General features: G+C 39.0%; 1 protein-coding gene across 7 annotated transcripts in view; it reads right to left on the bottom strand.

Annotated features, from left to right (window-relative positions):
• The window catches only part of HPS3 (HPS3 biogenesis of lysosomal organelles complex 2 subunit 1), a 44497-nt gene that overhangs the window by 27676 nt on the left and 3939 nt on the right, over window positions 1-12882 (bottom strand). For all 7 annotated transcript variants that reach the window (XR_001443142.3, XR_013413593.1, XR_003727151.2 and 4 more), the window contains exons 2-5: window positions 5767-6261; window positions 5070-5241; window positions 4888-4973; window positions 251-443 (exon numbers count right to left, since the gene is read on the bottom strand). Coding sequence is in view for 2 of the 7 variants with exons in the window: in XM_015131786.3 (XP_014987272.1) it covers window positions 251-443; window positions 4888-4973; window positions 5070-5241; window positions 5767-6261 (946 nt within the window). In the remaining 5 variants the exon portion in view is untranslated. The remainder of the gene's footprint in view (window positions 1-250; window positions 444-4887; window positions 4974-5069; window positions 5242-5766; window positions 6262-12882) is intronic.

Raw genomic sequence — 12882 nt, 5'->3', positions numbered from 1 at the left:
GAAGAACCTTATACTTCTTTACAGGGATCCCATTCAGTCTAAGGAAACAAAACAAAGAGAAAACCAGGGTCTAAATCTTTGACATTCAAAAGGCAGGTATGGGTCATCAAAAGACGGACTTGCAATGACATGTAACTCATGCATTTAGAGTACTCTCTGCTAGTTCACAAAATTCTTACAGATTTAGGCAGTACCTCAAAAATTTACAAATAAGTGACTCACAGGCCAGCAAGTGACCCTGTAACAGTACCTTGTAATGACGTGCAAAAATTGTGGCGTGAGTACTGCCTGCTGAGACTTCTCAGGATACTGGTAGACTGACATCAATTCAACAGATTTCACAACCATGTAGAGATAGCCCACATGAGGTAAGGAGAAAAAGCAAAAGAGACTCAGCAACTCTTTTTCCTGAGACAAATTTTTTCCATCAGAAGTAAGAGAACCTGCATGCAAAAATGAAAAAAATAAAACACCATGAAACCAGTAAAGGGGGAAATAATCATATGTTGACTTTGCTATGCAAACTGTATCAGCGGGTAACCAAAGAGTTGCAAAGGGGAAGTCGCTCTTTATAGAAGAATGCTGACAAGAAATAAAAAAGGAGTAATATAATTAGAATATCAACATTGTACAACCCCTACTAAATTAACAGATCTAAGTAATGATCATCAATGGCTGTTAACATCACAAAAAGAGTCCACTGGCAGAGCTCAACACTACTTGTGTTTCAAAATAATAACAATAATAAAAAATAATCTGAGCAAGCCTGAGGATAGACCGGCAATGTTGATAGAAATATGTGAGCCACATCTGTAATTTAAAGATTTCTAGTAATCGCATTTTAAAAAGTAAAAAGAAACAGCTAAAATTTTAATAATATTGTATTAACCGAACATATCAAAAATATTACCATTTCAAGAAGCAATAAACAAAAAAATTAATGAGATATTATATACATTTTTGTACTATGTCTTCAAAATCTAGTGTGTATTTTATACTTATGCCATATCTCAATTCAGACTAGTCATATTTCAAGTACTTAATAGCAGTATGTGATCAATGGCTACCAAAGTAAACAGCATACATTTCCATCTACCAACTCACATGGAAATACGGTGGACAGAGAAATATGTTAAATGACACTGTAAGGATTCAATTAGCAAAATTCAGATTGTGGGAAATTTTATAGTAGAGTCTAATTTCTTGTTAAATAAGATGCAAAGAAAAGAGAGGAGGGAAAGCCTAGATATTAAAAGAGCCTTAAAAGACATAGCAATCAATTGTAATATATGAACTTTATTTGGAACAGGATTCAAACAAATGAATTGTAGAAGTTTTTTAGTCAATCAGAGACATGTGAACACTTATTGGATATCTGTTGGTATCAACAAAAAAAATTTTTTTTTTTTTTTGAGACAGTCTCACTCTGTTACCCAGACTGGAGTGCAGTGGCGTGATCTCGGCTCACTGCAACCTCCGCCTCCTGGGTTCAAGCGATTCTCCTGCCTCCCAAGTAGCTGGGACTACAGGTGCCCGCCACCATGCCCGGCTAATTTGTGTGTGTGTATGTATGTATGTATGTATGTATGTATGTATGTATGTGTGTGTGTGTGTATATATATATATATTTTTTTTTTCCAGTAGAGACGGGGTTTCACCATATTGGCCAGGCTGGTCTCGAACTCCTGACCTTGTGATCCACCCACCTCAGCGTCCCAAAGTGCTGGGATTACAGGCATGAACCACCACGCCCGGCAACAATTTTTTTATAATGTGAAATAGTATTTTAAGTAAAAGAATCCTTTTAGAGACATATGTTGAAATATTTATGAATAAAATAGTATGAACCCCGTGATGTGCATCAAAATAATGTAGCATGGAGCAACACTGTTGAAGCTGTTTGATGGGTACATGGGGGTTCACTGCACTATTTTCTATCAACATGTGGCTGTAATTTTTTATAACCAAAGTTGTTTAACAAGTACCCTGACTGACACCCTTCAAGGACACCAATTAATAGCAGAAGTCCAATTCTGTACTCTCCATATTTGGCAGAAAGCCAACTGTCCAGTTTTTTTCTCCCTATTCTTTTTTTTCACACATATGCGCTCTGGCCAAAGAGAACTGCTCACGAATCTCCAAATACACATAATTTTACAACTCCTAAAATGTTGGTTCCCATTATGTAGTATCTTACCAAAATCTCTATCTTCTAAAAATTCTACTCATCCAATTAGGGCCCAGCTCAAATACATATCACCCATCCATTCGTCTATTCAGTCAGTATTCATCAGGTACTTACTAAGTGCTGCTGTTTCAGATTCTAGGGATACAACAGTGCACAAGACAATGTAACTGCTTTCACAGAGCCTTCATTTTAGTGATGGGGATTGGGATGGAGAGTAAACAAGTAAACCCCAGTGTGAGTGGAGAAGGGATAGTTTAAATTGAGAGGTCAGAGAAGTCCTCTGTGAGGAGGTAACACTTCAGCTGCGAAATGAATGACTTAAATGCACCAGTCACACAAGGTCTGAGGGGAGTACACTCTAAGCACAAGAAGGGCAAATAATAGGTCTTAGTGCATGTGGCGTCTCTAAAGAAGACGGAAAGGCCACTATGGATGAAGAATAGTAAGCAGGGTGAGAGTGCGACAAGATGGGCTCAGAGTTAAGGTTATGTAGGCCATGGAGTGGATTTGGAGTTTTTATTCCAACTACTATGGGAAGCTCACTGGATCTTTAGCTGGCCCTCTAATAAGGCTGTTGGCCCTGTCCGGTCTCCAGCCCTGTCTCACTGCTGCCCCCTTAATTTTGCTTCTCTCAGTGTCTCAAATGTGATCCTCCCTCTGCCACAGAGCCTTTGTTGCTGCTTCTGCCTGGAAGGCTCTCTTCCCCTCCCCTGCACCAACCGAACCCTATTCCCAAGTGCGTCCAATTCGCCCTTCAGATCCTCTTTCTCAGGAAGCCTTCTTCCTCATCTTGAAGAAGACCTCATCTTGAGGTCAGGGTCTTTTGTTATAGGCTCCCACAGGGAGTTTTACCACAGATCACTCATTTCAGGGTGCAACTGTCAATCTGTCTTTATTCAACTGTCTCCTTTCCCCCATTAGACAACTGGCTCCATAAGAGCAAGCACTTCACTCACTGTTAGTTCCCTAGTATTCAGCACAATGCTCAACATAGTAGGTACTCAATAAATATTTACTAAAAGAAAGAAAAAACAAATGAAGGCTAGAAAGACATTTAATCGGAATAATATTTGTATCTTTCTCTAGATAACAGCTAAAGATGTTAATCAGACCAGAACTGAGTGCAGGGCCTATTAGTGATTCTCAATCATGGTGCCCATTAGACTCTTGGGGGGCTTTAAAAAAATACTAATGCCCAGGCCCTGTAACTGATATGCTGCATGTAGAGCCTGAGCATCAACATCTTAAAAAGCATTCAGGTAAGTCCATTGTGTGGCAGGGTTGAAAACTGCTCTAAATTATTTTCCATTCAGTCCACATTTTTATACCTAGTTCACAAGCCAATCATGAGCTTTGTGAAATACCTAGCTAGAACCCAGCTCTAAAGGTCTCCAATTTCCTTTTTGGGTCTAGAGGCCATTTCAAAAAGGGAAATGAGTTCAATCTGTCACGCCTTCTCCATGGCTTCTCGAACTAGCAGGTATGACTTCCCTTTCTAGTACCCACAGGTATTTGCTAAGAATTTTGGGCCAGTCGCGGTGACTCACACCTGTAATCCCAGCACTTTGGGAGGCTGAGGCGGGCAGATCACCTGAGGTCGGGAGTTCAAGACCAGCCTGACCAACATGGAGAAACCCCATCTCTACTAAAAATACAAAATTAGCCGGGCATGCCTGTAATCCCAGCTACTCGGGAGGCTGAGACAGGAGAATCGCTTGAACCCAGGAGGCAGAGGTTGCAGTGAGCCAAGATCATACCATTGCACTCCAGCCTGGGCAACAAGAGCAAAACTCTGTCTCTCAAAAAAAAAAAAGTGAATAAAAAATAATAATAATAAAATAAAGGTTGGGCGCCGTGGCTCATGCCTGTAATCCTAGCACTTTGGGAGGCCAAGACGCGCAGATCACAAGGTCAGGAGGTCAAGACTATCCTGCCCAAATTGGTGAAACCCCGTCTCTGCTAAAAATACAAAAAAATTTAGCCGGGTGTGGTGGCAGGCGCCTGTACTCCCAGTTACTTGGGAGGCTGAGGCAGGAGAATCACTTGTACCCAGGAAGCAGAGGTTGCAGTGAGCCAAGATTGCACCACTGCACTCCAGACTGGCAACAGAGCGAGACTCCGTCTCAAAAAAAAAAAAAAAAAAAAAAAATCTATTGTCATCCTCGCCATTTTTCCAAGCTTCAACTCTTGGGATTTTAGCATTCATGACACCACTTTACTGGTGCATACCGCTCTTTTATTGTTATCCTCGTATATACCTTTCTTTCCATCTTTTTTATTACATAATACATTTTTACGAACCTGAACTCAGGAGTCTGAGGTGGGCAGATCACAAGATCAGGAGACTGACACCATCCTGGCTAACACAGTGAAACCCCATCTTTACTAAAAATACAAAAAAACTTAGCCGGGCGTGGTGACACACGCCCGTAGCCCCAGCTACTCGGGAGGCTGAGGCAGGAGAATCACTTGAACCCAGGAAGCAAAGGTTGCAGTGAGCCGAGATCGCACCACTGCACTCCAGACTGGCAACAGAGCGAGACTCCGTCTCAAAAAAAAAACTTGTTAAAGGGCCACACGGAGACTCCAGTGGAAGAACCAAACCACCAAACCTATTACCCACATGGGTCTCCACTTCCGGCCCAGACAGAACATTTTCACCTTGCTGCACTGTCACATTCCTGCACTATCACGCTTACCAGTCTGGTAAATGGGCAGCAGCTGGAGGGAATGTAGCTTGATGTCATCAGACAATACATAGGACGAAATATCAGGAGCAAAACGTCTATGGGTTAGACAGAGAAAGGGAAAAATATAACTTCCATGTACTTTAAGCAGGCATATATACATTAAATGCTGTAAATAAAAAGCACTATAATACCTATAGAGCAGGTGCTGAAAGTGGGAATATTTTCCTTTTTCATCAGCTAATCCCGTAGACTCCAGTGTAACAGATAGTCCAGACTGTTCACTTTTTTCACCAAGAAGTTCCAGGGGCTTCTGGCAGATAACAAAATCATCTGACTCAAGCTGTGAAATTTCATTACTGATGCCTTAAAAAAATAAAATATAACAGTCCTGCTTGAATGAAAATTAGATTTTACAACATCCTCTCACCAATTAAACAGACATACAGCAATTTTATTTATTTATAATATGCACATACTTACAAGGCACTATGGTTGTGAAAAGACTTAGCGTTTGCTCATTTAATCTCCACAACAACTGATAAAGTACAACAGGGTAGGCATTATTATCCCCATTTTACAAATGAGGATATTGAAATTCAGAGATGGTATTATTAACCCAAGGTCATTCAACTAGTAACTATGAGGACTAGGACTAGAAGCCCCTCATCTAGCAGTGGTCATTCCTTTACTTCTACTGATAAATATATTCATGCGCTACAGAATAAGATATGAACAGCCAGATCATAAACTCAAATCCCATGAAATAGGAATAACTAAATCTATAAATAACATGGCCGGGCACCATATATACCACGGACCTTCAGACTGCCAAAGGTGAAGGTTTTCTATATTCCTAAAACAAGAAAGCAAGTCAGATTTATTATTTACCTTCTTCCGTCCGTCTCATTCGATTGTTGGTCTTACGTGGATTGTGGTGAACTCTCTCTCCATTTTTAGGGCCTGGCTCCAGTTTTAGGATTAAGACTTCTAAGTCTGACATGACAGCAACATATCCAACACAAAAAGAAATCTCAACAGGAGTGATATTATCTATGTGTATAATTAAAGAACGTTCAAAGTCCAATAGTGAGAATTCCTCATTAATGATCTGGTACTTCAAACTAAATAAGACTAATTTATTTGTGCAGCCAACGAGAAGGTCTCCTTTCACAGGGCAGCAGGAAATGCACAAGGGGACCTCCGAAAGCGGCATTTCAATAATGTACATCTGGTCTCTGAAGGCTTTGCTGAAGGCTCCCTCCACATTATGCCCAATCATTCGGATACACACACGAGAGTTTTCAGTCCTTTTACTTCTCCAGTTCACATAAGCACGTAGAAAGGTAGCTTTATTTTTCTCTTCAATTGCTACCAAATAATCTCCTGAGAAGGAATGAAGATTATACTGAGAATTTGTAATTAGAAATACAACCACTTCCCTTGCTGACACGAGTACTATTAATGAATTCTAACACCAACGGTTGAATTAAAGACTGAGTAGAATAAAACCCTAAGTAACAAAATCTTAGGTGTATTTTTAACCGCCATTAGGCTTTGAGGTTCTGAAATGCAATCTCTCCCCATTTTAGTGTCTTAAGACAACCTATTAATAGTCCACGTAACACACAGAAAGTTAATATAAGGAATAAAATGTAAAATTAAGTGTTTACTGTAGCTCTAAATCTGCAGTTCCAACAAAGCTCTACTTACACAGAATTCACTACTAGTGTGACATGTGACACCAAAATTAAGTATACATTAAGGAATTCTCAGATTAGCAGAACTTACACTTCAAACCCTCTCCTTCCCACAAGTCACAAGTCTGAGAAACATGATAAAGCTGGAAATAGCAAAGAAAATACAAATCCAAGTTAATTTTCTCTAAATTGTTGATTGTATAAGTTTTAACTTATAAACATGTATTGGTTGTGGGAAGTCAAAATGGTAAAGTGGTAAAGAAATGCAAAATGAAAAGCATAATGATCTCCCCCTTGGGGACCCAACGTTAACACACAGCCTGGTATGTGCCTTTCAACACCCTTCTCTCATATAAACAGAGATCACAGAGCGGTATTTTGTCTTTTTTGAAAACAAAAACAAAAATGTAATCACATTAAATATATTTAACAATCTGCAACTTCTAAAAATTATTAATAAATCTCTCCCTCCCGGCTGACACATGGATATCTAACATCCTTTTCAATATGTTCAACATCCCATATATACATATGCATAATTTATTCAATAATTCCCTTACTGATAAGCATTCAAATGTATTTCCAGGTTTTTTTTTGTTTTTTGTTTTTTACTACGCTTCATAGTAATACATAGGCTTATATCTATATATTTCCTGGGGGATTTATTGTAATGGTACAGATTCCCAAAAGTGAGATATGTTGGGCCAAAGGCCATAAGCATTTTAAATTTCAATATTGCCCAATTACTATCAATTAGATAATAGAAATTCATGTCGCCAGCAGCACTACTTAAACTAACCTGTTTCCCCACATCCTCTCTAGCACTGACTCTACACAATGGGAGAAACATGGACTCTCATGGCTATTATAACTTACATTTACGAGACCTTTTTATAAAGCTGGCCATCTTTTCCTGTGTTTATCAGCCACGTATAGCTTCTCTTCTGCATAATGTCCAATTTATATTAAGTTGTTCATTTGTTTTTCTTATAATGACACTGTAGCTCTCTACTTAGAAGGGATATAAACCTTTTGTTGTCTATAAATAGTAAATGGTTTTAGATAGTCTATTGTCTGATTTTGACTTTGCTGATGGCATCTTTTACCATACCCTTTTTATTTACTACTATATGTATCTTTTCCTCCTTGCCTTCTGAGTTCCCATCCATGTCCTCCAAATTGCATAAATATGCTCCTATATTTTCTTCTATTTTAGTGGAGGTTTAGAAAATATACATTTTTAATCTTTAGAATTTTGTGGGTAAAGAAGGGGATAAGTCAGACGATCTAATTTCACTTCTTCCAAATGTATACTCTATATAATTAACACTATTAAGCAAACTGGCCTTTTTCCAATGAATTGAAATCGAAATGCTGCCATTACATTGACTTCCCATGTACTTATGAGGCAAGCAAGCAGGTGCTGCCCCTTTCTGCAGACATTCACTGGGTTGACCAGGTTCCCTCCTCCAAAATGATCCTGCCTTCTAGAGGTAGCAAGCTTTCTCCTGGTGATGGTTCTTTTTATGCCACAGAGATGCAGCCTGAACCTGTTCTTTCTCTGGAGATCGTAGAATGCCTAAAGGGATCCTGTAGCTGCCCTAAGTTTGCTCACTTTTCCAGGGAAGCAGTTTGGACAGAGTTGGGATGAAGTTGAGGCCTCCATCTTTCTAAAATTCCCCCAGTAAATAAGTGAAACATTTTTTTATTGTAGTATAATACACACAACATAAAATGTACATTTTCACCATTTTTAAGTCTACAGATCAGTGGCACTGGTATCTTCTCATTGTTGTGCAACCATCACTACCATCCATCTCTACAACTTTTTCATCTACTAAAAAACTCTGCACTGATTAAACAATAATTCCCTATTCCTCTCTCTCTCCCCCCAGGGCGACACCACCATTATACTATCTCTATGAATTTGACTACTCTAGGTACCTCATGTAAGTTGAACCATACAGTATTTTTCCTTTTGTATCGGGCTTGTATCACTTAGCATAACTTCTCCAAGATTTATCCAGGGTGTGGCATGCATCAGAATTTCATTGCTTTTAAGGCCAAATAATACTCTATTGTATGTTCATACAATATATTTTATTTACTTATTTACCTGTCAATGGATCCTTGGACTGTTTCCACCTTCTGGCTCTTGTGAATAATTTTGCTACAAACACTGGTATGCATGTATTCATTCAAGTCCCTGCTTTCAATTCTTTTGGGTATATACCCAGAAGTGGAATTGCTGGATCATATGGTAATTCTATGTTTAATGTTTTGAGAAACTGCCATACTGTTTTCCACATAGGCTGTGTTTACATTCCTACCAGCAACGTATAAGGGTTCCAATTTCTCCACATTCTCCCCAACACATGCTAATTTCTGTGTTTGTTTGTTTGTTTGTTTGTTTTAAATAACAGGCATCCTAATGGTGTGAGGTGCCATCTCACCGTGGTTTGGATGTTGAGCATCTTTTCATGTTTTTTGCTGTTTATGTATTTTCTTCTTTGGAGAAATGTCTATTCAAGTCCTTAGCCCATTTTTTAATCAAGTTTTTTTGGTTGTTGGTGAGTTGTAAGAGTTCTTTATTATATATATTCTAGATATTAATCCCTTATGATATATGATTTGGAAATATTTTCTCCCATTCCGTGTTGTCTTTTCAATCTGTTGATAAGTTTTTTGATATACAACAGTCATTAATTTTGATAAAGTCCAGTTTACCTATTTTTCTTCTGTTGCCTATACTTTTGGTATCATATTCAAGTTAGTAAATAAATTTTAAAACTAAGAATATTTAATTACAATACAACCTTTTTATTCATATACCTATAAATACATGCCCATTTCTTCTATAAAATTCATATATTAACTAGTGTTTATAGTCTGCAAATTGTAGATAGTGTCCATGTTGTGTTGTGTGTTTTCAGATTAACGAACTGGTCTTTAAATGATGATCCAGCACTTGCTAAATGTGCCTACCTGACAATCCTTATGATCAGAGCTTTAGAGTTCCTTCAATTAATTCTCACAACAGCCCTTCAAGATATAAATCTCCCTCCTCATTTTATACATCAGGAATCTGAAGCACAGACAAGCAAAGTAACTTGCCCAAGGCAACACAACGAGCAAATCAGGAAACTGGGACTCAAACCTAGATCTGGTTAGCTCAAAAGTTTATGTTCTTTGCCCAACAATGCTGTTTCCCCAACTGATAGAAGGGAAATACAAGTCTACAGGAGTCTGTGGAGGCTATAACCCTTGACAAGAGAAGGGAACTAAATTTTTTTAAGCATTATGTGTGCGGTGCCTCATTTTACCTTTTTTAAATTTAAGTGTCTTGCTCTGTTGCCCAAGTTGTCTTGGTTCACTGCAACCTCCATCTCCAGAACTCAAGTGATCCTTCCACCTCAGCCTCCCAAGTAGCTGGAACTACAGGTGTGACCCACCACACTTGGCTAATTTGTGTGTGTGTGTGTATATATATATATGTCTTTAAATGACATGTACACATACACACATTATATATATATAAAACGTATATATACATATACGTGTGTGTGTATATATATACACACACAAACACACACACATATGTAGAAACAGGGTTTCACTATGTAGCCCAGGCTCAGCTTCTGTCTTTATTAAGTACATTGAAAAATCATTCTCATTTTTACTCTTGAGCTTAGAGTTACTGATTTTTAAAAATAAGCTTTCCCTTTTATGTAGCAAGATCACAAACATGGCTAACAGTAACACCAGATTAAAGGTTGTACTCCTATGACAAAATTGTATCACAAGACAGAAATAATTTATAAGGCATCTAAATATGTTTTAAGACTTCAGGAAAACTGAGAGAAAGTAGAGCTTGTGGGAGGGGTAGATGGGCTGGGGCTGGTTTAGTACACTTGTGCTAATGGCCAGGCATTGGCCAGCACATTGGCCCTACACAAGGCTAATGGCCAGCCTTGTGGTCTGTGTCCTCCATGCCCCACCACCCCTAGACACCCCATAAACAAGTGTCTACCACCAATGATCTCCACACAGCACTTGACCCTGGCCACCAGGTCTTTTTTCAGGAGTGGGGAGTTCTCAGGTCTCCCCCACTCTTCTTTGCTTTACACACTGTATTAGCCTATTTTCACACTACTGCTATAAGCAAATACCTGAGACTGGGTAATAAAGAAAAAAGGTTTAATTGACTCACAGTTCTGCATGGCTGGGGGGACCTCAGGAAACTTATAATCATGGTGAAAGACACCTCTTCACAGGGTGGCAGGACAGAAAATAAGTGTGAGTAGGGGAAATGCCAGATATTTGAAAACCATCAGATCTCATGAGAACTCACTATCATGAGAACAGCATGGGGGAAACTGCCCCCATGATCCAATTACCTCCACCTGGTCCCGCCCTTGACACGTGGGGGTTATGGGGATTACAGTTCAAGATGAGACTGTAGGTGGGGACACGGCCAAACTGTACCACACACAGAGCCTAAATTTATTTTCCCTTACTGATGATGATGTCAGGGGCCCCCATCCTTCAAAATTTCTACCTACTTTATCCCTAATACCCCCAAATTTTATTTTAAAAACAACTTTCAGCTAATTTGAGATTTTTTTTTAACCTGAAAATGTTTTCTGCTTGAGTAGAGACCTGAAAAGCATTTTTAGTAAATACAGATGATTGATGTAAGATTCCTTCCATTTTTGATGAGGAGACTTGCTACAGAGGAGGACGCTGGGCATTGAGCAGAAATCCTCATGTCCCAGTTATTGTGAATTGAAGGAAGGGGCCAAAAGGGAAACGCTGTGAAGTGGAAAACAAGTTATCTGGATACCATCATAGCCAGAGTCAGCCCTATTTATGTTCCTTTACGGGTAGATTAATAGGAGCTGTACCCAGGGGGTTGAAGTTCAAGCTGTAGACTGAAACTTATCCTTGAGCCACATGACCCGTGATGCTAATTCCATCCCACATGACTCTTGAACTTGCTTTAAGGCAGCCAACTGGATTATAAAAACATATTTATTCTTCAAGGCCTCGTTAATGAGGTTACAATACTACTCATGGCCTCCTGCAGTCAGTACTGTTCTAGGTCAGTGGTTCTCAATCCTGATTAAATATCTGACTTACCCCAGTGCTGGTCTCACTCCAGGGAAACTACTACTGTTATCTCTGAGGGTGTGGCCCAGGCATGGGGATTTTTAAAAACTCCCCAAGTGATTGCTATGCATAGGTAGTGGCCATCCAAGGATCTGACAGGCAAGAAAGCTAGAAGTTTACATAATACCTGCCACTCCAAATTCTAAAATAAACATCCACGTGGAAGAAGGAAGGAAATCATGTAAACATACTATCTGTCTGTGTGTATGCTTGTCTCTGTCTTTCTTTCTTTCTCTCTCTCTCTCTCTCTCACACACACACACACAAAAGTTGAAAGTGGTGAGTTTGTTACTCAATAGAACTCTTGAAGTGAGAACTGTTATGCCTTAAAAGGGGTGGCGTAGAGAAAACTACCAATGTTGTAACAGATCTGACCATTAAAGACAGATTTTATAAGAAATACCAAAATTGGAGTATTCCTGCTAAAAGGGAACTTAAGTTAATGAGAGGTTTTCAAACAGGTCCGTGGCCCAGTGCAGGCCTGTTGATGTTGTCATTAGGCAAAAACAAAAACAAAAACAAAAAACCAATGACAGCAGAGTAAGTTGCTCACAAAGCTAAAGATATCCAATGTTTGATGCTAAGTGTTTTTTTTTTTTTATAAATAATGACAATAAATAGTAAGCCTTTTCGTTTTTTAAAAAAAAACACAGGTATATCCCAGAGATATTGGAGGACTGTTTCCAGACCACTGCAATAAAGCAAGTAACACAATAAAAAGAGTCACATAAATTTTTTGGCCTCCCAGTACATAAAAAAAGTTATGTTTGTACTAGATTATAGTCTATTAGGTATGCAATTGCATTATACCTAAAAAAATAAATAAATAAAAAACAAAGCAATGTAGATACCTTAACTAAAAATACTTTATCACTAAAAAATGCTAACGATCATCCAAGCCTTTAATGAGACATAATCTTTTTGCTGGTGAACGGTCTTGCCCCAATGCTGATGGCTGCTGACTGCTCAGGGCGGTGGTCACCAGAGGCTGGGGTGGCTGTGGCAAATCCTTAAAATAAGACAACAATGGGCTGTGCACAGTGGCTCACACCTGTAATCCCAGCACTTTGAGAGGCCGAGGTGGGTGGATCACCTGAGGTCGGGAGTTCAAGACCAGCCTGACCAACCGTGGAGAAAC

This window comes from Macaca mulatta, chromosome 2, assembly GCF_049350105.2.
Source record: "Macaca mulatta isolate MMU2019108-1 chromosome 2, T2T-MMU8v2.0, whole genome shotgun sequence".
NCBI classification, from domain to species: domain Eukaryota; kingdom Metazoa; phylum Chordata; class Mammalia; order Primates; family Cercopithecidae; genus Macaca; species Macaca mulatta.
Note: the sequence above shows the minus strand (reverse complement) of the source record. Positions and strands in the feature narration are given on the sequence as shown.